The following is a 23,500-nucleotide window of genomic DNA, read 5'->3' on the forward strand; positions in this document are numbered from 1 at the left end:
TAGTCGAGTAAGATGTACGTCATCCAAGAGCGGAACATCTGTGCAGCACGGGTGTACCTAATGCAGTGGCCCTGCCGGGGAAAGGATGACACCGGGAAGGCCACCTGTTGAGAAATCAGCATTTATTAATAACGATTTACAAAAAGGCTGGGGAGGAATTGACGTGAGAGGAGCGTCCCGGGTGGAAGTCATGGCAAGTCACCGCACGCAAATGATGTTCAAAAGCATCACTTTTATTTCAAACCTTTCAAAAGTGCCTTTTTCCTACATCAGCCGTTACCGTGGAAACCCCTCCAAATGGAAAAATGAGAGCAGTTTGGCCAAACATTTCATACTAGAAAACACTTCTTTCAACACAAACAATAAATATGTTGTATTTTTTAATTATTGTGAAAGTCTAACATCCGATCGGTCAAATTAACGTCACACAAATCGGCAAAAAAAAGACTATTTATTGAAAAAGAAGTTAGCTGAGGTTGGAGGAAACATTTAAATGTCACATTAGTGTTGTTGTCGTTTGGGCGTACAGTCGTCCCGGTGAGACCAGCCAAATATTTACAGTCAGCTTGTGCACTTTCACATCAAACTCGTCCTAAAACATGAAAACAAAAAAAAAAAAGCCCGCCATGCTGGAATGAAGTAACAGTGTTTGCTTAAAATCAAATCAAATCAAATAAAAGTTGGTCTGTTGCCGGGCAGAGGAGCATAAAAGCTAACCACTTAAAATCTCTGTAAGCTATTAAAAAATAATGATCATTAAAATGAGCAAATTAAAATAAGCCTTCCCTCCCCCAGCACCGTTTGATAAGAAGAATAGATCTCCAACTTGTGGTGCAATTACAGCTTTTGTACAGCGCCGGTCCACGCGTCAGCTGGGAGGGGTCAGGAGGGGGCAGGGCCAAGGTCCAGTAATTGAAATAAAATGTGGGTGGGGCGCGGGGGCGGAGCTGGCTCACTGCTTGGTGTTGAGCTCGTTCTCCAGCTCCATCAGCTTGCGAGACGCTTTGACCTTGTTGGACACCTCCTTCCCCTGGGAGAAGAGACGCTGGCGCTCCTTGAAGGTCAGACTCTCGGGGGGGGCGCCGCTGGGGATGTTCTCCTGCTCCTGACTGAGGGCACATCATCATCATCATCATCACTTCCACCCAGGTGGGTGGGCGGGCGGGCTCACCTCTTGGTCCATTTGTCTCTCGGGTCCTTGTAGAACTCTCCGGATCCTACAACTCCTGACGAGTTTCCAGTGTACGAGTTAAATCCTGTTTGGGGGGGGGGAAACACACACAGGTCAGAATGGGGGCGCAAGTGAGGCCTCGCCAACCCAGAGAAGCTGCCGGCTGATGCTTCGCTTCTTCAAGATTCTTTTCTAGGAAGCAGCCGGAAGCTTCTCTGGTGGGCGTGGCCTGCCAAGACCTTCCGATCCAACACACAGCAGCCCGAGCAGAAGGAAGGAAAGTCTTCTAGTCCTCTAGAGCAGCGTTAGGCAGAACCACCTGAAAGTGTTAAGAGGGAAAGCATCCACACTTTCTTCTTGGAGAACCAAGATGCCAACCACACGTCATTCCAAAGAGCCTCACAGTGAGGAACTTCAATTCTTACAAAGAATTTCATCGACAAACAAGTCGCAATTTTTGGACGTGAGACACACACACACACTTCCAGTTTGGTGAAGGTGAAGAAGAAGAAGCAGCAAAAGGCATCCAGCCTGCGGTGGTCAGCACGATGCCAACATGCACGCTTTGGCGGGAACGGGAAGGGTGGATGGAAGGGGGCAGGGCTAATTATGGTGCAGGTTAAGAAGTGCCGGGGGGGTTAGTGGTTGGGGGGGTCTGACCTGACTTGTAGAGCTACAAAGTAAAGTCCGCCTGCGTGTTGAAGAAGCGGGAGGATCTTCTCTTGGTAAAGAGGAGTGGAACTATTCTATCTGGAGGACGTATTTCTACGTCACGCGTGCCTATTCAAATGTCCTGTCTAGCACTGGGGGGGGGGGTGCTATGATGGCAAATGAGCACCAGGGGGTGACAAAGAAGTGTCATGGCCACCGATGAGGTGGAGGTGAAAGGACCAAACACGCTAAGCAGACAGGAAGAGGCGGTCCCAAAGCAGGCAGCGGCGAGTGACAACACCAACAGTACTGTGATTGATTGATTGATTGATTGACTATGAGGGGTCTCATCTTTGGGGTGGGGGGGAGGGGGTGAGGAGGAAACAATTTACAGAACCAAGACAAATAAAACCCTGTGATTGGATGGTGGAGGGGGCGGGGCTCTGGCGCCTAAGAGCGGCGACGAGGACGCACACACGACGAAAAAGAAGAAGAAAAGGTTCTACGATCTAGAAGGACACACGAGCGACGGAGAGGTTTGGGGGGGGCGGGGGGGCCGCAGAGGGCGCCGGGGCGAGCCTGACTCCTCCCCCCTCTCGCTCTCTCTGCTTCTACCTTTCAAGCCTCCTGGGGGGCCGCTGCCGGGTTTGGCGGGGAGGGGGGGCCCTGTACTGTTGGAGTTGTTGGCGGGCGGCCGGAAGGAGCTAGACAGGAAGATGCCGTCCGACAAAGGGCGGGGTTTTCGTGCAGTGGGCGGCGGCTGAGGCTTGCTGCGACAGGGCGCGGCACCGGCCGGGAGGTCACCGTACGACTTCCGGGTCGCCGACAGCTTGGCCTGACCTGACTGGCTGCCGCCGCTTCCTGCTTCCTCCTCGTCTTCCTCGTCGCCCGCGTAGGCCACGAACGTGGCGGTGTAGAGCGTGTCGGGGGAGGCCACCTGCGTTTTGAGGTAGGAGGTGTTTCTCTGCGGGGGTGGCGGGGGGGTGTTAGTAGGGTTGTGGGGGGCGGGGGGCTGGTAGTCCCTCGGCAGCGGGGGCCGATACAGACCGGCCGGCTCGTCCGGCGTCAGCAGCTTTCTCTCCGCCTCCTCGTGCTGCCGGCGCCGCTCGGCCTCCAGGCGAGTGTAGTACTCCTCCTCCTGTCTCCTCTGGGGGGGGGGGACAAGCCGTTAGTGCGTCTCGCTCTCATTGCCGCTCACCTTAATCACCTGGGAACCTCCCACCCCCACCCGGTCCCCCTCCCTATGCCAGCCTGCCCTACCTTGTCCACACTAGAGATGGGCGTCGTCGTGTTCAAGTGGATTCGTTATTTTTTTTTATTCCTCGTTTGGATTTCCTACATCCCTTTTCCTTACGCTCATCCCGGCGTTCCCAGGCCTGCTTCAGGGGTCCCACAAGCCATCCCTGCTCCATGGGACTCCTCAGCCTGTCCTCTGGTGTTCACCATGCGGTTCGGGCCTTGCCACAACGGGCACCCGACCACCTTGCGGCCCCGACGGAGGCACGGACTACGGCCCAAGGATGGAGGCCAAGCTCTGCCGGAGGTGAGGAGCTGAAGTCTCCACACCGTAGCGCCACATCCAATCCAAGTCATCACCGGGTGATCGGCTGATTGGATTTCAATGATTATCTCATTTATAGTTATTCATTTTAGAAAAATAAAATGTATTTATGAATGGACTTAATAAATGTCAGCATTGAACTAGAATACGTTATCTCTGCTGATGGAAGGAAGATGGCGGCTCCTTCGCCCAGCAAGCTGCGCCCCCTGCTGGTTGTTGCCCAGAAGTCCACGTTCTCTGAATACGACAGACTGCCCATCTCTAACGCTGCTGCTGGACCAATAACTTGGGACTAAAGTAGACTCCTGCCTTCACGTCCACCACTGCCCCCCTGCTGTGTGTGTGTGTACATGTGTGTTTGCATGTGTACACGTGTGTGTGAAGCTCTTTGACGACGGGCCCACGTGAGAAGAGATTTCGATTTGTGGCGCCAGGAAATGGACCAGCTGCTCCGGGTGTGGCATGTCCGCCCCTCACGTCACATTCATGGTCTCTGTTCCCTCTGGATCACACGTGGACTCGCCTCTGCCGTGGCCGGGGGGAAGGGGGGGTTGGAGGGGTGGTCCATATATAAAAATCATTTTAAAAAAAAACCTGCAAGGGCTCAGACGTCCAAGCTGAAGAATCTGGGAGGGACTTTTAGTGGCAATGTCAACATGGATGATGGGGGTGGTGGTGGGTGGTGGGGGGTATGGTATATGTGTGTGTGTGTGTGTGTGTGTGTGTGGGGAGGGCGGGTGGACTGGTGGTGATAATCATGAAACCCCAAAAACTGAAACATTGACTTGACAACAAACATGCTGGAGGTGAGCGCAACAATACGAGGGGGGGTCGGGGGGGCTGGAAGGATGACATCATGCCATTCATAATGAATACAAATACACGCCCACCAAAATATTCATCATAAAATACTTCTACTACACAAAGTATTGGCGTCCAAAAATAATAAGGCAAAGTTTTCACCTTCTCCGCAGCCTCCCGCTTGGCTCGCTCCTCCTCCCTCCACCTCCTCTCCTCCTCCTGCTTGACTCGCTCCTCAGCCTCCCGTTTGCGGATTTCCTCCAGCTGCTGCTTGCGCCGCCGCTCCTCGTCCTGCAACTGAAGGCACGCAGCGACCATGCATGGGCGGGACAAAGAAAAGAGGGGCGGGGTGGTGGAGAGAGACGTGAGCAGAGACGTGAGCGGGGCGGCGGTCACGGTGTCGTAGGTCGTGTGTACACACGGCAGAACAAACAAACGCCACGTGGCACACGAAGACGCGGCGTTCGATGTCAGGTGGATGTGTCCTCAGCGTGCACTGCAGATACACATGCACAACACACACACGCACACGCATGCACCATAGAGACACACACCCATGGGGGGGCGGACCATCATGATGACGAGCGACCGCCATGCATGGAACACGACCTGTGCGCCCGTGCAAAGCAGCCATGCAAGCGCCGCCTCGGCATGCACTCAGAAGCTGACTGCAGCAGCTGAGGAACGTCCCCACGTTGGAGCGGACAAGGAGGGAGGGGGGGACGGACGGCGTGTCCGGCACAAAGACAACGGCGGCCCGTTCCGCCACCACACGCAGCCCACACCATGGCCCCGCCCACAATGAGAGACAGCCGTCCTGATGGGTGGGCGGAGTCAAATCAGAAACACGGGCGGGTGGACGCCCCAGACGGGAAAAGAGTAAGTGAGGTGGGGGTTAGGGGGTGGGAGGTCATTAACCGGAAGAACATACCAAGTCTAGAACAGAGATAGCTGGGACAGCAGTCTGCTGCTGCAGAAGAACAAGAGAGGACAGCGTGTGAGAGGGGCGGCAGAAAAAGAAGGGGGGGGGCAGCGGGGCAAGTGCAGGAAAAGGTGGATGTGAATCAGCAAGAGCAGTAGAAGGGAGGGAGGGGGGGGGACAAACAGAAAAGTGAAAACATTGGCTGCACTCAGAGGTCACTTCCTGTCATGATCCCCCCCCCCGTGCATCAGGGCCCACAGCAGAGAGCGCTGGTGCCGACTCGGCATATTTCCTCAAGCGGTGGCCCGGTGCCTGGTCTAAGTACAAGGCCATCATCGGGACGGCACCCTTTGAGGAAACCCAGAAATAAATCATCAACTCGGCAGAAGGCGTTGGCGTCCACACGCCGCCGACCGGCTGACTGACAGGAGCACATGACCTGCCGTGTGATGATGACACGTTCTCCTGTTTCTCTCCTACTACGTGTTCTTATCCAACACGGCGTACGTTTTCACGGTTTCCTACGTAAAAAGTATTCCAATCAGAAATTATTTCAATTGATGTCATTTTAGCAACGGAGGTAAACATTAAAAATATGGTTTTAATATCTGTTGGGAAAAAGTCATAATATTATTGGAATAAACTTGTAATACTACCAGATGAACATATACAAAAACAGCAAAAAAGAAAATGTTTTGGAATCTTTTTGGAAATCTATAAAGCTTCTTAGCATATCTTAGCATATCTACAATATGTCAACTGAAGCGGTCGGCGTGTGTCAACGTCGACTTAAGCGGGACGGCGGACGGTCAACAGACGGGTTGTCGCCATAAGCGGGTTCCGCTGTGCACGTGAAAAGTACATTTGAAGAAAAAGTTGAGACGCCTCATGGGCCCCTCCCATTCGGGCCTCCAGCCAATCGTATCGAAGCAGCTGAGCAAGGCAAAGCGATGACAGAAGCATGTTGCAGATGCACATTCATCGTGGCTTGTGTGTCCTCCTCATCATCAGATCAACAACAAGTTGGTTAAAGATTTCCTCCTTTAATAATACGACATTCCCACATAAGCCCCTCCCACCTTCCCACTCACCCTGGCTCTCTTCTCGGCCTCGAGCCTCTGCATGATCATCATGGTGTCCACATCCTCGTCGTCCTCCTCCTCCTCATCCTCGTCGCTCTGCTTGGACTCCTGCAGCCGCTTCTGGAACTGCCACTCCAGCATCAGCTTCCTCAGGCGGTCGCTCTCCTCCGCCGTGCGCTCCGGCTTGGCCTGGAAGACCAGACGCCACACTCCGGTGTCATTCACCTCATTACGGTCTCACATCACATGCGACATCATCGCCATGACGACAATGATGTCATCACAATCCACGTTTGGCATAGATTTAGGTTTACATGTCGCTGGTGGTGTTGGGAGATGTTTGATGGATTACACTTCTTCAGACACTTGGTACACTTCACATGATGGGACGTCAGCGAGCGAGTCGAGCACTTTGAACGGCTCTTTTGCAGGGAAGCCAATTTCTGGTGGCATACGATAACGGCTCCTTCGTACAGTACATCTTTTATGTGGAAACACTTCTCATCGTTTTCGCAAAAGAGCCGTTCAACAGACTTGACTCAATCACGATTCAGTCATGACACTAATTCATTTGTAACATTTGGAATAGTCATGAATTTTCCCGTTATTTTGGACCCCGGACCCACACTGAATCCGTTGCGGCTCCGGTCCTGATCCAGTTCCACCCCGACAGTAGCGGCATGCGATGCTGCAGCACCCCAACTTGCTGTGCACCCCCAACTGAAGACGACAGGAAGGAAGTGGTGTTCGGTAGCTGACCTGGAGCTCCTGGATCTCCTTGTCCAGGAGGTCGACGATGTGAAGCTGCTGCTGCTTCTCGGCCTTCTCGCGGGCGTCCCTCTTCCAGGGGTCTGGGGAGAGGCTGTCGCTGGTCAGCTCCTCCTTGCTGATGGTGATGTACTGGAGGTCCCGCCTCTCAATGGTGCGAGGCTGCTGCTGCGGTAGCAGCTCTCTGATGACCGTGTCCATGCCTGCGGGCGCTGCGTACGCAAGCGGAGGGGAGCGCCATCTTGGATTAGCGTTCCTGAACGTGTGCTAAACGAGCCGAGAGGAAGAAGGATGAAGAAAGAGCTACCTGGGGGGTTGGAGGCGCTGGCAGCAGGAGGGACCGCCGAGCGAGGAAGGCTGGCCAGCTTCTCTGGTCTGGAGGGGGGAGGCTGGGGCTGCGAGGGGGGGTAGGCCTGAGGGGGCCCCATGGAGGCCAGGGGGGGCTGATGGTGATGATGATGAGGAGGAGGCATGGTTCCGCCGTTGTTGTGAGGCTGGACAGGCATGACGGGGTTAGCTCGGATCTGACCCAACTTCCGCTCTTGCTCCCTCCTCTTCCTCTCCCTGGTGGGAATCATCATCATCATCATCATCATCATCATCATCATCCAAAGCAAACAAGACATGTCCAGTACCTTTCCTCCTCCAGACGAGCTTTCTCCTTCTCATACCAGCGTTGTTGTTCCTCACGCTTCTTGCGGTCGGCGGCTTGTTGGGCCGACACGGAGGAGACGGCGGAGGGAGGCGGCGGCAGGGGCAGGTCGGGCTGGGAGTCGTAGGCTTCGTACGCGTCGGGGTAAGGAGCTGGTGGCGGCGGAGGGGGCGGCGGCAGGTCGGAGCGGGATGGCGGCTGGACCGAGTGTGGTGGCACGGCGTGAGGGGCGTTGGGCGTCTTCCATCGACCGGGCCCGGTCTTCTGGTTCTTGCCGGAAGACGTGGAGGAGGCCGAGAAGTTAAGGTGCTCCTGGCTGGATGTGGACGACTCCAAAGAGGAGGAAACCTGCTGCTGCGGCCCCCAGTGGTCTGGTCCAACACCTGAGGTCCCACAACATGTGATCAGAGGCCCCGTGGAGAGGTCTGCTTGACCCAACTTTCTTACCTGGCGGTCCCCTTGGGTAGTCCAGGTCTCGGTGCTGGTAGTCCAGGTCTCGGTGCTGGTAGTCCTGCTGGTAGTGTTGCTGCATGCGCTCATCTGGCCTCATGAGCACAGGTGGGGGGTACATGTCCTCCTGGGAGTGGTTGACCCGCTGGAAGAAGATTCAACATGAAAGAAAGCATACTGCAAATGGATGGAGATCTTCACATACATTAACACTTACACGCTGTACATACACAGAAGGTACTACATACTGTACACACATACACAGAAGATACATAGAGTACATGGATACAGGAGCCAATAGTGAGGCCAATCAGTCACCTGCATGCTGTTGTGGATGTTGTCCACCGTGGGGAGCCGTTCTCGGTCCTCCATGCCCTGCCAGTGCGGCGAGGTGCCCGGCCCGGGACCGACCACACGGTCCTGGCTCTTGGATGCCGGGATGGTGAAGTACTCCCTGGCGTAAGTCTGAGTGGGGATGGGGTAAGCCTCTGGACGTGGAGGTGAAGGCTCCTCCTGAACGAAAACAAATATTCACTCGCTTTCCTACTTCTCATGAGCTGAAGGGCGCTGGCGAGGGGACGGCAGGAATTCCTCATGAGAACGCCGTTGGCTGCGACTTCAAGAGGCACTTACGTCAGCGCACAGGTTGCCGGTGGAGACGGAGGTGATCTTGGTGCCAGGACCGCCGGGATAGACGGCTTTGCCTGCAGGACTCTGGCCCTGATCTGAGGAGAGACAGATCGGGAGAGTGTCTACTGTGAAAGCGTCAAAACAAAGCATGTCGTGGAAACAAACACTTACTGGCCACGTTGGGACTGGAGCGGTGGTCTGCCCGGTTCTTGAGAAGCCGCTCTTCTCCGCTCATCTTCTTTGGTTCTGGATAAGAGTCCCAGCCGGGCTGCGGACTCTCCGGAGAGCCGTTCTGCACAGAGCTGTTGTACAACTCAAAGCCTTCGCTCTTTGGTCGCATCTTGCCGTTCTTCTCGCGACCTCGATCTGATGCTGGACGTTGAGAGAAAGAGGACGAGAGGATTCCATCACTGACAAGGCTTTAACTTCCTCTGCGGTTTATTGAACATCTAAAAAGTGCTGTGGCTGGATGTTTTCCAAAAGCAAAGGTCCCGTGTCGCTCCCCCGCCAGCTGCTTTCCTTTGACGGCTACAAGTGGAGGCAAGCTGCGTCTCGCACGTCAAACCACAGGCCAGCCTGGGCAACGACGGAGGGTCACATTCCAGCTGGAGCCAGAAGACCCGGTAAAGCGGCTGCCATGAACGTGCACGGCGTTCCAGAGGAGACTACAAAGCCTCAGTGTCTGCCGGCTCTTCTCTCTGCATCATTACGACTTAAACCTGGAGCACAATTCAGTGCAGCTCAACGGGAGCCCAACGTTCTCTCAACTGTGAGGAGTTTCAGCTTTTGAAAACCCGCAGCGGGATGATTGTTATCACTTCATAACCATAAAAGCGACACAGCAACACCGTGAATGCCGGGCGCTTCCCGGTTGAACATAAAGCGCTGATGAGATAAACGCAAACAGGAGGCTCACCTCGAGGCATCATGGGGCTGGGCTGGTTGAGGAGCGTGGCCAGCCCGTGGTAAATGGCGCCCTGCTTGGCCACCTCCAGAGTCACCACCGATCCCGTCCTGGTCATCAGCTCGGCCGCCCTGGAGGGAACAGCCACCACAAAACGCAAGATTATTCCAGAGTCCAATAGGCAGGTCTGTGCTAACGTTGACAGTCGATAGTCGGAAGCGCCAGTGGCCCGCCCCACGGTTTGAGGAGCACTGCTGTAATAACACTTGATTGGCAGAACCGGAGGCTTTTATCACAGGATTGAATGGCTTGACATTGAGAACGATAATCCCTAATAAAAACATGAGCTACTGGAGCAGCCCAATCCCACGGCAAGAGGAAACTCAGCTCTGAACTCCAGACGTCAGTCAGACTGCTCCACTGGGGAACGCGCACAAGACCAGTATGTCCAAACTGGTTTATTTACTCTTTTCATATGGGCGATGTAGTAGGCGTGTCTAAGTGACTATGGGGGTGTTTCATGTCTGGAGGGATCTGATGATGCTAAAAACCATATTTAGATGATTGTGACAGGTTTTCTATGCTCCAGCTATGAAAACATTCAGTTTCTAAATAAGAAGTTCTACTTCGCGGAAATTCACTCAACATGGTGAGGTCTGGAAGCGATTGAAAAACCACACTGAAAAAGACTTTCCCACGCCTGAGGTTTGCAGGCTGTGGTGGTGATGTCACGTCACCATGACATTTGACTTCTCCTCACACAGCTTCATTTATTTTCCTTTGTCTGGTCCTGTGCCCGCAGAGCAGCCGAGTGTGAATTGAAGGAGACTTTTCCCTCCTGGGCGTGACGCACGCCAGTAGACGGGTGGACGAGCGCTCGTGACGTGAATGCTGAGAGACCGGCGTTCAGTTTTTACCTCTCCTGCGACAGCCCCACCAGGCTGCGACCATCCACGCTCAACAGCTGGTCGCCCGCTGCCAGACGTCCGTCCTGTGAGGAAGACAGTGGGTGAGTGAGTGGTCTACTTCGTGGGTCTACCTCCAACGTGATACCAACCATATCGGCGGCGCCCCCTTTGACCACAGACTTGATGTAGATGCCCAGTTTCTCCTGGCCGGCGCCCTGCAGGGCGACACACACAGTCCACGTCACACAGCGCCACCTTCTGATTCCCTCCAGGCTAAATTCCACAAGTACCTCCCGGATGTTTGGTAGCAAACAGAGCAGTGGCGGATTCAAAACGGCGCTTTCCTGAGCTGCGGGTGTCTTACGTGAGATAAGTTCAGCTGTGAGTCAGAGCCAAGCACATCAAGGCTTTTCTCAATTTTGTTTCGCCACGGAAACAAAACTATCCAGTTTTTGGTGTAACGGATCCGTGATATCATCACACCATCTTCAACGTCTTGACATGTTTATCTCAGCGTGCGATAAGAAAAGCAGAACATTCTGGAATGAAAGGACTTGGCACACGCAAAGCAGCCGAAACGACCCAATTCAACACGCAGAGGGAATTACCCCCAAAATACTCATTGCTGCCATTCCTCAAAGATGCCGACATGGCGGTCAGTGTGGCAGGCTAGCGTGCAGGTCGTATGCAGGCCAGATGCATTCCCTCGACGCCGCACGCAGCGTTACGGAGGTCAGCAAAAGTCTGATTACCTTCATGTGCTTCTTCAGTCCATTCCAAAAACTAATTGAAAACGCCCCAAACTCAGCTAATATTTAAACTCTATGCTACTAAAATGACACTTATTCCCAAACTTCCTTGATCTGATGAAAGATGAGAGTCTAATCTTTCTTTTGGTAGTAGTACCATGTTTATATAGATCCAGGACAAAATATTGTGTGCGCCTTGAAAAACACTTCCACACTGCACTTCACCCTCTTTGTCAAATATTCCTTTTGTTTATCAAATGAAGAAATTTACAAAGCAAAAGCTGCACCTTGTTCAGCATCAAACTAGTTTCCTCGATCCGCAAGTATTGTTGACATCATTTGTTGTATTGTTAAGGCCATGAATGACTTCCTGTCGCCGGCCCTTTCAAGTAGGTGGAAAAAGAGGAAAGGAGTTCAAACAATGACTTTCATGTTGCCTGCTGAATTTGAAAAGGGTGGAGTGGCTCGCATTCATTAAAAGTTATTTCTTGCTGCATATTAAATGTCACACATATTCGCCTGACTTGTCTGAATGAACAATGCCAGCAGACATTCATCAGCTGCTAACTAGCTGACCCCCCCGATGTTCCCGCTCTCTGCCTCCAAGTATGTGTGTGTGTGTGCGCGTGCGTGCGTGTGTTGCATGCACGTAATAAGGAGGCTGGCATGAATTTCCTCCGTGCGACATTAAGCCGAGGACATAAATCGCTGTGGTGGTTTCATGTCTTTTTTATGTTATGTTGGACATTTAAGAGTCAGACACTAAAACCAGAGGAATTCCGCCAACCCCCAAAATATGCCAGCAGTCTTGAGGAAGAAGAGAAATAAGATTATTAAATGGCTTTTTTGCAGTGTGCACACTATTTCCCATACACTCGTTTGATACGCCGTACAGTAGATGGCATCTGCTCTGCCAGAGAATAAAAAGATGTAGCAGGAGGGATTGGTGATGGCAACTTAGTGACAAAAAATGTGTAAAAAATAATAAAAGAATTACAAATGATGTAAATATAAGTGGGTAAAAGAGACAGCTACTTCCCCCTGGCCATCAGACTGCTGAATGCCAAATAAGCCCCTCTACCTTTACTCACATTATTATTATTTATTTAAATTATTTAAATTATTTGGGCAATTTACTGTTCACGCTGCACTTTACATTATGTTGTTCACATTTGGTGTCTATTCTATCTATTTATTCTCCACATTATTATTATTATTATTTATTATTACTTATCTTCTTTTGTGTCTGTTATTATATGGGAGCCAGGCAACGACATTTCGTTGGCAATTTCACTACTGTGTTTTTGTGCAATGACAATAAAGGGAGTCTATCTATCGATCTATCTATCTAAAAAAAAAAAAAAAAAAAACACACCACCACAACATGAAAGACATGTATCGCTCGGGTGGGGCTGTGAGGTCCCTGCCCATCTAAAAACTTTCTAAACTTACTTCTTATGTCTCCTACATCACAATTACATGCACAATAATAATAATAACAATAGGTAACAACACACACGGCAGGTTTCAACACAGCCAGTGTGGTGCACACGAGAGGCAGCACACAACATGCACATACACATTTGAGAAGGCTGAACTATTTCCTTAAGGTGGCCCCACACAAGAAATGAAGCGCACCTGTAAGCTGCAGGGCGTGTTGGTGTATGCTGTCAGCTGACAGTGTGCAAGCCGGCTGAGGCATCAATGGTCCCAAGCACACGTCGCCATGAAGCAGACCGGCGCCAGTCAAACTACGTAATTCCTGCTGCGTGGGTTGCACCCGATTGATGAAGCCTTTGTCAGCGTCACCACACAGAACACCCTCCTGCTGATGATTTAAATACATCTTTGTCTATTTGAATGGTGTTAAAACACATGATAACAGGAGCGTGTTGGGACCTGAAGGCTTCTTCGTTATTTTCCTGACTTTGGCTACGAGCAAGTTGCCACGCCCAAGGTTAACATGACAGGCAGAGATAAAAATGCAATTGCTGCTGTGGAAAAAACCTACAAAGTGACTAGCAAAGCTGACAAAAAACTGACAGATTATTATTATTATTTAGTTATTTTGATTTTTTTTAAAGAGAGCAAAACTGCACAACATTTTGGGCCCTGTATGGCAGGAAATGAGACCTCGGTGAGCACAGCACATCCCCTCATTGTTGCCAACCTCAGAGGGAAGGGGGGCGGCTATTGTTCCATTCCTCCAGCCAGCAAACAAACACACAAGCAACACTTCAAATGCACCAATGGGCTTTTGTGTACGGCGACGCTCTGCTCTGCCCTCCGTTGTGTAACCAATGTAACTCCCTTAACATTCGTTGTGTTGCAATTGTGATGTGAGTGAACGCGCACGTCGTTGCATCCATTAAATGTTACAGCCCAAAAGTCTGCTGCACCTTGACAGCATCCATGCAAGGGCAGGTTAAGAATAAGTGAATCGGTAGAGTGAAAAAGCCATTTTTTTCTTTTAAAATATTAACTGTATACCTTCCATGATGACAATGCTCATAAAGTTAATATAAAGGCGGGAGTCAACCTGTTAAATGCGTACTACAAGCCAAAACTACTACCAATAAATGAATGGATCGATAGGAATAGTCCACATATGGCGAGCGTGTGTGTGTGTGTGTGTGTACATTGGTTTAACTATTAGCAGAGCAGTCCTTAATGCAAACACAGACCACTCAGAGAGCCATGAAAGCTGCCAGCTACCAACATGCTCGTCTGCGCTTCATTCAAGCAGCACAGCTACTGGCTGACGTGACTGTTTACTCACTGAGAAGGCCATCTTGTGTCATAACACCTACCTGGTCTCTCCTGCCCACCACAGAGAACCACATGCTGCCCCCTGCAACCTTGTCAACACCAGTTCACACCGGGCCGTCCCCGCTGGGACGCACACTTATCCCAGCCTGCCGCTTGCACCCACAAGTCCTTAAGCTCTCACTGTCAAAAACTAAATCAGCATTAAAGCTGAGCTTGAGTGGGAACAGGTCCAACACCATAAGTTAGTTTAGTCCAAGTCCACAAGTCCAACACCTGTGAAAACAGAAGGTGGGAATGCTACAAGCGGTGGAAAAGCTCCCCCTCCTCCGGGCCACGAGATGCAAGATCCGCTTTAAAAGTTCCCAAGCAGGGCAAAATTCCTCCACAAGTCGCTCAGCGTAAAAATAAAAAAATAAAAAACAGGCGGGAATGCAGGTGGCAATCCGGAGGGGAAACGTCTGCTTGGGACGCCGGCTGGTCAGACTGAGGTGGAGCACTGCTGCCCCGACAGTCACATTACTTACACACACACACGCACGCACACACGCACGCACGCACGCACGCACGCACGCACACACGCGGTTATATAAGAGGACAGCGCTCAGCCCAGTTTACTGAGAATCCAAGCAGCTGTGGGATAAAACTCTTCCCTACCTGGCGTTCCTTTTCCACACACAGCATGAAAAACAAACTTCCTCACTACCTCCTTCCTTCCCACGCAGAGGAGACAGCGGCCACACAGGAAAGTGGCCTCCTTGAGGAGGCAGCGGCTTTATATTTACACACCACGACTCCATCGGTGTCTTGCACGATAAAGAGCACACGGCGGCCTCCATGGAGCAGAACAGAGCTAAGCCAGGGCCTGAATGAATGGCCACCACTTTGTACGCTTTCATCATCACTTCACAATCCTGCCAGCCGACAAACACACCCAGATGGAAACCTAGGTGTAAGTGATACTGGCCAGCAGGGGTCGCTCTTCCTGCCTCCATCGGTTTGAGGACGACTGGAGGGCTTCCTGTCATCTTGGTTCATTCGCATGCAGTAAGATAACAGCACCTCTAGATGGCAGCACTGTGCACATCTGTTGCCCATCCAGCAAGAGCGTCACGTCAACAAAACAATCTTTGTGCAGTCAGAGCTTTAGTATCTGAACTGTTTTGAAGTCGAGGAAAGCTTGGATGAGGAAGAATAGGAGCTACAGTGAATGGAGCCAAATGGTTTGAATTAATAGGATTCTAAATCAAACCACTGACTATTACCACATAAATATTTGGTCAAAGAACATTTCAGACATTAGCAACTTGCATCAAAAGAATACTTGCTCCTCCCCCGCTTTCATCTATGCTGTTTGTGCTGATGATAAACGGGAGTGAAGCTGATGATTTGGTGTGGAATGTGGGATGTGGGATGTACACCGGGGCTCAGGAAGGTAGTGAAGCGCTGGAATCGACCAACGCCACCAGAAGCCATCATGAGCCTGACTGAGCTATGGCAGGTCATAAGTAGCAAAAGTTATAAAGATACAATAACAATGACATATTGTGCAGGCTTTGCTTGCTTTTTATTTGGGCAAGCGCTTCCTGAAATGGAAGTCACACTGGGCTTGTCGACACGTTGGAGACGGCAGGAAGTCATTGCTCAGTTTAACAGACTCGCTCTCAGGGGTGTCCAAAGCAAGGGCCGCGTAGTGAAAAATGAAAGGATGCAGTTTTCCTCAATTACCACAAGTTTAAACTCAAAATTGTATTTTTTTTCCTCTTAATTTAACATTTGAGTCCCATTATATTTTGAATTTAGTGTTTTAACATTTTCTGCAACCCAATTTTCCAAAAACTACAACTTTGTTATTTTGTCTTTTTCATTTGCATACTGTATGACAACTTTAAAAATAGTTTTTTTGATATTTCAGCTACTAAAATAACATTATTTTTAAAAAATATTATTATTACTCTATTTTCAACTTTTCTCTTAACATTTTTGCAGTGTTGCTGCAGATTTTTCCATTTTTGCTGCTGTTTTTTTTCTTTAATTTTGTTGTTAAATTATATTTTTAGATAAATACACAGAAACAGATAAGAAAAACAGCCGAGGATGGTAAATGAACATCACACAGCAACTTAACACCCACAGGGCTACTACTACTACTACAACTAATACTCCAACAACTACAACTAAAACTCTAAACATATACGTTGTTGGGCTTGCAGCTTCCCAGCATGCTTTGCGGCACTATGTTTTGCATTGAGCTGTTACTTGCTGTTTGTTGAGCAAGTTACACATTTATAGTAGCGGTTACTGCTGTATGTGTGTTTCTACGTGATTGTAGTAAGTGTTGCGTCTAGTGACACACCCTGCTGGGTGACATGTTGGCTAATGCTTGGCTGGTTAAACAGCCCTTGTGATCAGCACAATATATAAATATATATATATAAATATCACCCATCTGCACTTACATAAACTTTGGATGTCAAGTGGGGGGGGGGGGGCGCAAGTTTGAGACACCTACAGCGATCCACTTGAGCAAAGCCCTTCTATGTGCGCACTGCAGCAGCAAACTAAACAGAACCAGCCAGAACACTTTTGTTAGGGCTCACTGTTTAGTCTCTGGGCTGCCGTCAGACTCAACAGTGAAAACAGTCCTTTCGCTCACACTCAACATTCCCGCACGCTGCGCATCTCAGCAGCCAAGACTGAAACATTCCGCTTATTTCCGGACTTCCTGTCACATTTCTTGCCAGCTCTTTATTAATAAGAGAAGGTTGTAGGAAAGCTCGGGGGTGGCTTACCTTGGCGGCCACGATGCTGAGACCCATGCCATTGTGCTTCTTCAGCGTCACCGTCACGACCTCCGGCTCTTTCCTCATTGGCTGAAAGGAGAGACGCACGCAAAGAATGAGTGAAGGAGCAGGCGACAAAGTCCTCTGGCTATCGGCTGCGTGGTGGAGGCAAAGTGAGCGGCGGGAGGGAGGAGGCAGGAGCGAGAGGACGGAGGGAGGCAGGGTGGGAGAGTGGGAAGGAGGTGGGAAGGAGAAGACCGCAGAGGAACCGGTGGTCGCTGGAAAGGAGTCAAGAATGAAAGCCACACCAGGGCTGCCCCCCCACACACACACGTGCGGGGCTGGGTGAGTGGGTGTGGAGTCAGACTGAGCGCTACCAAGCTTCACCACATCACAAGAACATATTCTCTCAAAAGTGGCGGCCAACACCAACAGGCTTGTGTCAGACTTGTGAAAAATATTTCACAACATGAAAGAACGTCTGCATTGAATTTGCGTGCATGCGTATTGCGTTACCGGGTGTGTGTGTGTTGTGTCGTCGTGTGTGGCTGCGCCACTGACGGGAAGCTGTCTGCCAAACGGCGACCACATGACAAGGGCCTTCAGCAGCGTAACACGGTCAACATAGACTTTTATTTAGGAATGTGATATACTCTACATGCACGATGACTCGACATAAAATACTGGGATTGTGTGTGCTGGTGTTGGGTTGTGAGTGGGCAGCGTTGCGGTGACACTTCCCATCAAAGCTTTCTCCAGCCTGACTTACGTAAAGCTTTTACGTTCAGGCAAGAGCAGTACGCAGCCTGCGGTGTAAAACCACCATGGCCGCTCGCTCTCTAGAGTGCAAAGGGGAAAAACATCAAAAGCACTAAGAAATGATGCTTTGGTGTGTTGGTTTGTTGCGGAGGAAAGACCTCCAAACCTCCAAGGTGTCCCTCAGCAAGAGTGTGCAGGCCATATGACATATGCTAAATAATCATTAGCATGTCGAGACAAGAGGCACCTTTATGTCCGCCAGAAGCACACCTTCAAAGTGCGAGTGTGTCATAAAGCTCCAATTACAGAGGAGATACGTGCACATTTAACGTTTAAACGCTCTATCATTTTGTGCTCGACAGTGTGATGTTGTGGCGTTGGTTACATGTGTGTGTTTGTTGTCTTCCAGCATGAATGCTATGCTTTCCACTGGGACCACACGCACGTGCACGAGAGGTCCTACCTACCATGTCAGAGTTGTCAGCAGCAGAGAAGTGGTTGTCGCAGTCGGCCCCCTCGAAGTGGACTGTCCACGTGCCGGGGGAGCGAGGATGAGGCGTTAGTCGGCAGAAGCCTGTTGGACAACACACCAAAACAGACACACACACTTTGATCAAGTCGCCGACTGTAATATAATATATAATAATATTAATAAATATCTCACACAATAAACATTTAATGAGACAAAATATTGTCATTTTAGTAGCATAGACAAAATATTAAAGAAAACACACAAGTCGTGATATTATTAGAAGCAAACAAAACAAAATTAACTTTTGGAAAATAAGGTTGGAGGGAATACAGTATGATAGGAATAAAGTCAAAATATTACCTGACATAATGTACAAATATTATTTCAGAAGAAAGTTTGGATTTGAGTAAATATAACGTATATATAACATATAAACAGTGATGTGAACTTATATACATTAAAAAGCATATAAGTTCATAGCATATCTACATGTGATGCTTTCCAAAATCTCAAAGTGGCAAAGTGTCACGAGTCCAGGAGGAAAGAACGTACCTCTCTGCAGCAACGGGTCCAGGAAGTCCTGCAAACCGTTGGGGAGGTTGCGTACCACGTCGCACGAGTAGCCGTCTTCGGGCAGGAGGAAAGGCAGCTGGAGGTCGGGGTCCTCCTCCAGCTGGACCTCCCGGCCGTCGCTCCTCGCCAGCTCGTCTGCCGTGTTCTCGGCCACCGCCACCACGTGGTCGATCAGCTCCTGTGTGTGGAGAAACAACGAGCAGAGGAAATGAGGGGAAAAGAGGAAAGCAGCGCTGAGACGGCTTTGAGACGAGCGTTGGACCCACGGGTGGGATGTAAGGCTCGTCGGGAGCACAGTGGTAGTTGGTCATGAGGGCGTAAAGCTGCAGGGAGTTGAGTTTGAAGCAAGTGCTGTGGATGTTCTGAACGTCTTGCATGGAGTACTTGTCCATGGTCAGCAGCGTGGTGGCCTGTAGGATTCACACAGAAAACATGCTAAGCAACACTTACTTCCTCCACAGGGGTCATCTTGGTGAATAATCAAAGCAGTGGGCAAATGTGGAAAACCAGCAAGAACATTTCCTTCAACTGGGCTTGCAAGGTGTGCTCCGTGTCGCCTCCTCCTACCTGAACAATGCGACTGAGGTGGCAGTCGGCGGCCAGCTCCAGGCCCTGTTTCTCGGCCCAGGCCTCGATGTGGCTGAGCTGCTGCCGTAGGATGGCCCCCCAGTAGTGGCAGCAGAGTCCCGAATCCGTGTCAGTCACCAACTTGTTGAACAGCCACATGTTGATGAAGTGGAAGAGCTGCGAGAAGAGCTGGATGGTCAGGGCGGCGTTGACGCGACACCGCCGCAGCAGCGACATGGCGCCCGTCAAAGTGTGCAAGACGTCCTCTGCAAAAAGGACGTTATCAGCTTGGTTAGCGGCTACGTGTTGCTTTCCTTGTGTTGGATTAGCAGAACGGGACTTGTGCCGACCTATCTTGGGCCTCTGGGGATTGTGTTCCTCGGGGTCGTCCAGGAAGGCGGTCATGTAGTTGTTCAGGTCGGCCTGGAGGCAGTGGACCAGGTACCTGCGCACGCACACATGTTTCCATGTTATTCTGTTGAGGCGATGACCTCAAACGCCAACGTGCGTGCAGACTGACTTGAAGGCCATCTGGACCAGATGGGCCAGCACGTCCTGAGCGTCCAGCGTGATGCGGCTCAAGTCTCGGTCCTGCTTGATAAAGTTGAGCAGCTCAGAGGCGTTGGCCATCCAGAAAGCCAGCGCACCAGCGATGTTCTTCTGTTTCTGTAACGTTACCATCACATGACACACACACACAAATGAGGCCTTGATGAGAGTCCAAATAGAGTGGGAGGAGTTAAGAGGGCATGAGGGAGGGGCTTTCTGTTTGAGTGGCAGCCAAGAAGGAGCAGTTGTTACTTGAGGGATAGACTCACGCCTGGCATACTCCACCCACCCACCCCCGACCCACCCCAGGATGAGGACTGGTCATCCCCGTCAGCCAGGGACGGCATTCATTTTGGATTTTGGAGAGCTCGGCTGAGACGTTAGTGACCAGTCCATGAGAGATGCATCAGGTCACCAGACACCAGTCTCTCTCCTCCACCCCCACATGACATCACCGTTTCATTCACGTCTTGGATGATGAACGTTACGTTCGTCAGCCATGACTAAAGCAGAGGGCGCCATCTCGTATGTCAGTCAACATTTTACAGCCGGAAGATGCTTCGAAAAGATGCAGGTTGTGTCAGTACCGTACTATACCATATACGTATGCTGTGCCCAATTATTATTTCTTCATGTATAAATAATAATTTAACATGTAACACATGAGTGTGAGTCATATTATATTGTTTAGAAAATCAAAAATGGGTATTTTTATGGGTGTCGCTGTTATTTACATTCAATATTTTTCGTTGGTATTTTTTTTAACGTAACCGCCACAAATAAAAGCCATCTAGTGCATTCAACCCTTGCCAACCCGCCATGAAGAGATTTACTGTAAGTACGTGTGATATTTTTATGTATTTCAGTTTTATTTTGTGGAAAAAAAAAACAAAATAAATATATTACTTTTAAGATATACTATTTTTAGTTACTTTTTCTCATTACATAAGGACTTCTTTCATTGTTATATTTCCATAATGTGCCATGCACAGGCCAAAAGCAAACGGGCCCTGAGCTGCAAACGGTCCCAGGGCCACACTTTGGAGGTTTTGTGGTCATGACAAGGACGTGGAGGACTGAGCTGGGTGTCGAGAGAGCTGATTGGTTAATTCCCCAGCAAAGAGAGAGGGCACTCATCTATCCCTGCCTTGGAAACGTTGAATCAAAGCAAACAGAACAAAGCTGCAGCTGAGTGCATCCAAAATGAAAGGTGATGCTAAATGACAAGATGAACAAGACGGACGGATGGCAAACGATGAAAAGAGATGGACTCGTCTCGTGTCCACACTGTCAAGTCCAAAGAGAAGCGCAATGTCACACAGAATGGATGCAACGACGGGACAGACACGGCTGCTGTGGGTTTTGGTTTTAGGCTGTGGGTTGTTCTGTTTAGTGGCAGGCAGGTCCCGGAAGTTGAATGGCATTAGTCTGGATGGATGCTGCACTTGTTGCTTTGCTTAGTTTTCCAGCTGTGGAAGGATGCATTGTCACGGCCATTTCTTTCTTTCAGACATTTCTGTTAGGGTGGAGATGAAGCAGCAGCGGCGGCAACAATGAAGGGCTGGTCAAAGAAGCACGAAAGGAAAGTGAAAGCGGAAGAACAAGAAGCAGTCGAGATAGTTGGAGGTTGGGCACCGTGACTTTATAGCACGGTGGAACCCGTTTTTTGTATGATTTGGTTTTCAGTCAAAGTGAGCTAAAATTTTGCCTCGATTTTCATCCAATGTTGCAAAATAATAAGTGCCAGAACAAAAACTACTGAATTCAATCTCGTCTGGATGCACAGGAAGTCTGCAACTCTATCAACAATATGATGAATATATATGCATGAACATCTAGAATTAAACTGTACTAAATATATACGTTTCCTCATATCTTTGGGTGTCAGCAAAGGTTTAATTGGATTTACATGATTTCCTAAGGGAAAAAGGATTTTGTACATTTGTGGTTTTGTCTGACCTTTTGGAACAAATGGCCATTTAGGCTCTGCCTACAAATGCTTGCTAGCCCGATCTATTCATTAACCAATCAACATGGATGAATGGCCCCTAAACATCTGTCCGTTTCAGGGTGTTACGGTGGAAGTGTAAAGAGAGAGCCATGTGAGTGACACATGTCACACAGTGCTGACTATCATGCACTGAAACATCATGAAGGAGCACTTTAAGGCTTACATGTCTCATCAAAACTGCATGGTAACGACAGGGGGTCTCATTTTGCAGGCGCAAACATTCAAATTAAAGCGTTAAGATTCTAAATTGAGAGAGAGACAGTGGGGGAAAAGTGTGAGAGAGAGAGAGAGAAAGAGAGAGAGACGTGGACGAGTCTGTAGCAGCCATATCGTGACGTGCTATCCTACCTGATCCCCTTCAGGACTTTCCTGGATGGATGGAGGGAGGAAGGAGAGGAGGAAGGACACATCGACAGGACAGAGAGAGAACACGTCAACAGCTACAGTATGGATAACGCCATGTAGAACACACACACAAACACACACGGCCATGGTTTACACAATGAAAATTGTGCCCGTCATCAATACACGTATATCCTTTGTTTGTATTGTAAATGAACGCTCCCCCCGTGAGGAATCCTTTACAATCCCGGGGGTCACTTGAGCATCATGACACCTTGGAATACAGGTAATAAAGGCCGGAGAGAAGCCATGTTTGCCAGCTACGCTGTGCTGACAAACACGGGGAGACATCAGGACAGACGGAGAGACATTAGGACCGGGACAACGGAGGCGAAGCGTGGCGTGACGGACAACAGGCGTGTCGTGGAGACGACCACAGGTGAGGTGGTTTGTGGGACGGGATGAGGCGACGGCAGGTGGCCAAAATAAGACAACTGTGCGATCGCTAAAACTGTCAAAACGGCGAAGTGGACAGGGCGGCACTCACCTGGATGACTCCCTCCATCATGCTCACCATCTTGTTGACGATGGCAATGACCTTGTGCGTCCTCTCCGAAGGTGACATGTCGGGCCGGTAGGCGGGCGACAGGACGTAGCGGCAGGCCATGTACAGGACGTACGTGGGCGACAGCTTGAAGTGCACCGTGGAGCTGTTGGTGTAGTTGATGATGGCCGACAGGAAGGTGTCTTCAGCTGTTTGGATGCGCGCACACACTTAACATCTTTCTTATTGTAGTTTAACTGGTTCACTGGGTCATTGACACTCACAGTTTTCTCTGAACTCGATGCTGGCCGGAAGAGTCAACTCCGAGCGCTCAGCCGAGATGTCCTGGGACCTGGAAGCAAACGAAACCAGGAGAAGATCGATGGGAGGGATCAGAAGGTGGTTGAGGACTGCAGCAGAGGAGCATCTTACCTGCCGTCCTGCAGCTCGCCTCTGATCATGGGCTTGACCATTCCTCGCTCCATCTCCAGCTTACCCGAGCTCTGCATGTGTGCACGCAGACAAATAAAAACAGTCTTTGGACAATCCCGCTCTACACCAGGGTTGAACCAGTGATGTGACGGGGGGGCTTTAGCCACGCCACTGAACACATGAGCTTGTGTGTGCAGGCACGTTACCTTGCTGGTGGGCAGGGCAGCCCCACTGTGGATGTCTCCCTGCAGGTCGAAGGTGGTTTCGGGAACACTGCTGCAGGACAGACACACAAACGCAGCAGTTTAGATCTTGCACTGGTGACAACAAGAGCTCGGACGTAATCCTGAGGTGCGCACAAACCAAGGCACACAAACAAATACCAAGCCGTCTTTGCACGCGGCGCACGGCCCGCTTCCTGTGCGGCAGCAGTCAAGTGTGATGCAAACAATG

The 23,500-nt window shown here is 50.3% G+C and overlaps 1 protein-coding gene across 20 annotated transcripts in view; it reads right to left on the reverse strand.

Annotated features, from left to right (window-relative positions):
- Positions 1-212: 212 nt before the first annotated feature.
- The window catches only part of afdna (afadin, adherens junction formation factor a), a 54,983-nt gene continuing 31,695 nt past the window's right edge, over positions 213-23,500 (reverse strand). For 8 of the 20 annotated variants that reach the window (XM_058064061.1, XM_058064117.1, XM_058064102.1 and 5 more), the window contains 28 exons: positions 23,254-23,323; positions 23,048-23,118; positions 22,900-22,967; positions 22,619-22,824; positions 22,078-22,098; positions 19,690-19,835; positions 19,520-19,614; positions 19,170-19,435; positions 18,869-19,012; positions 18,582-18,780; positions 18,025-18,131; positions 16,808-16,888; positions 10,650-10,715; positions 10,510-10,583; positions 9,605-9,723; positions 8,860-9,060; positions 8,692-8,783; positions 8,377-8,571; positions 8,056-8,203; positions 7,592-7,991; positions 7,264-7,520; positions 6,948-7,168; positions 6,198-6,377; positions 5,116-5,154; positions 4,347-4,481; positions 2,438-2,969; positions 1,172-1,256; positions 213-1,109 (listed from right to left, as the gene is read on the reverse strand). In XM_058064061.1, coding sequence (XP_057920044.1) covers positions 953-1,109; positions 1,172-1,256; positions 2,438-2,969; positions 4,347-4,481; positions 5,116-5,154; positions 6,198-6,377; positions 6,948-7,168; positions 7,264-7,520; positions 7,592-7,991; positions 8,056-8,203; positions 8,377-8,571; positions 8,692-8,783; positions 8,860-9,060; positions 9,605-9,723; positions 10,510-10,583; positions 10,650-10,715; positions 16,808-16,888; positions 18,025-18,131; positions 18,582-18,780; positions 18,869-19,012; positions 19,170-19,435; positions 19,520-19,614; positions 19,690-19,835; positions 22,078-22,098; positions 22,619-22,824; positions 22,900-22,967; positions 23,048-23,118; positions 23,254-23,323 — 4,375 coding nt within the window. In that variant the 3' untranslated portion in view covers positions 213-952. The remainder of the gene's footprint in view (positions 1,110-1,171; positions 1,257-2,437; positions 2,970-4,346; positions 4,482-5,115; positions 5,155-6,197; positions 6,378-6,947; positions 7,169-7,263; positions 7,521-7,591; positions 7,992-8,055; positions 8,204-8,376; positions 8,572-8,691; positions 8,784-8,859; positions 9,061-9,604; positions 9,724-10,509; positions 10,584-10,649; positions 10,716-16,807; positions 16,889-18,024; positions 18,132-18,581; positions 18,781-18,868; positions 19,013-19,169; positions 19,436-19,519; positions 19,615-19,689; positions 19,836-22,077; positions 22,099-22,618; positions 22,825-22,899; positions 22,968-23,047; positions 23,119-23,253; positions 23,324-23,500) is intronic. The other 12 variants (XM_058064095.1, XM_058064151.1, XM_058064168.1 and 9 more) reach the window with 12 other exon arrangements.

The sequence above is a fragment of the Doryrhamphus excisus genome, chromosome 1 (assembly GCF_030265055.1).
Source record: "Doryrhamphus excisus isolate RoL2022-K1 chromosome 1, RoL_Dexc_1.0, whole genome shotgun sequence".
NCBI classification, from domain to species: Eukaryota; Metazoa; Chordata; class Actinopteri; order Syngnathiformes; family Syngnathidae; genus Doryrhamphus; species Doryrhamphus excisus.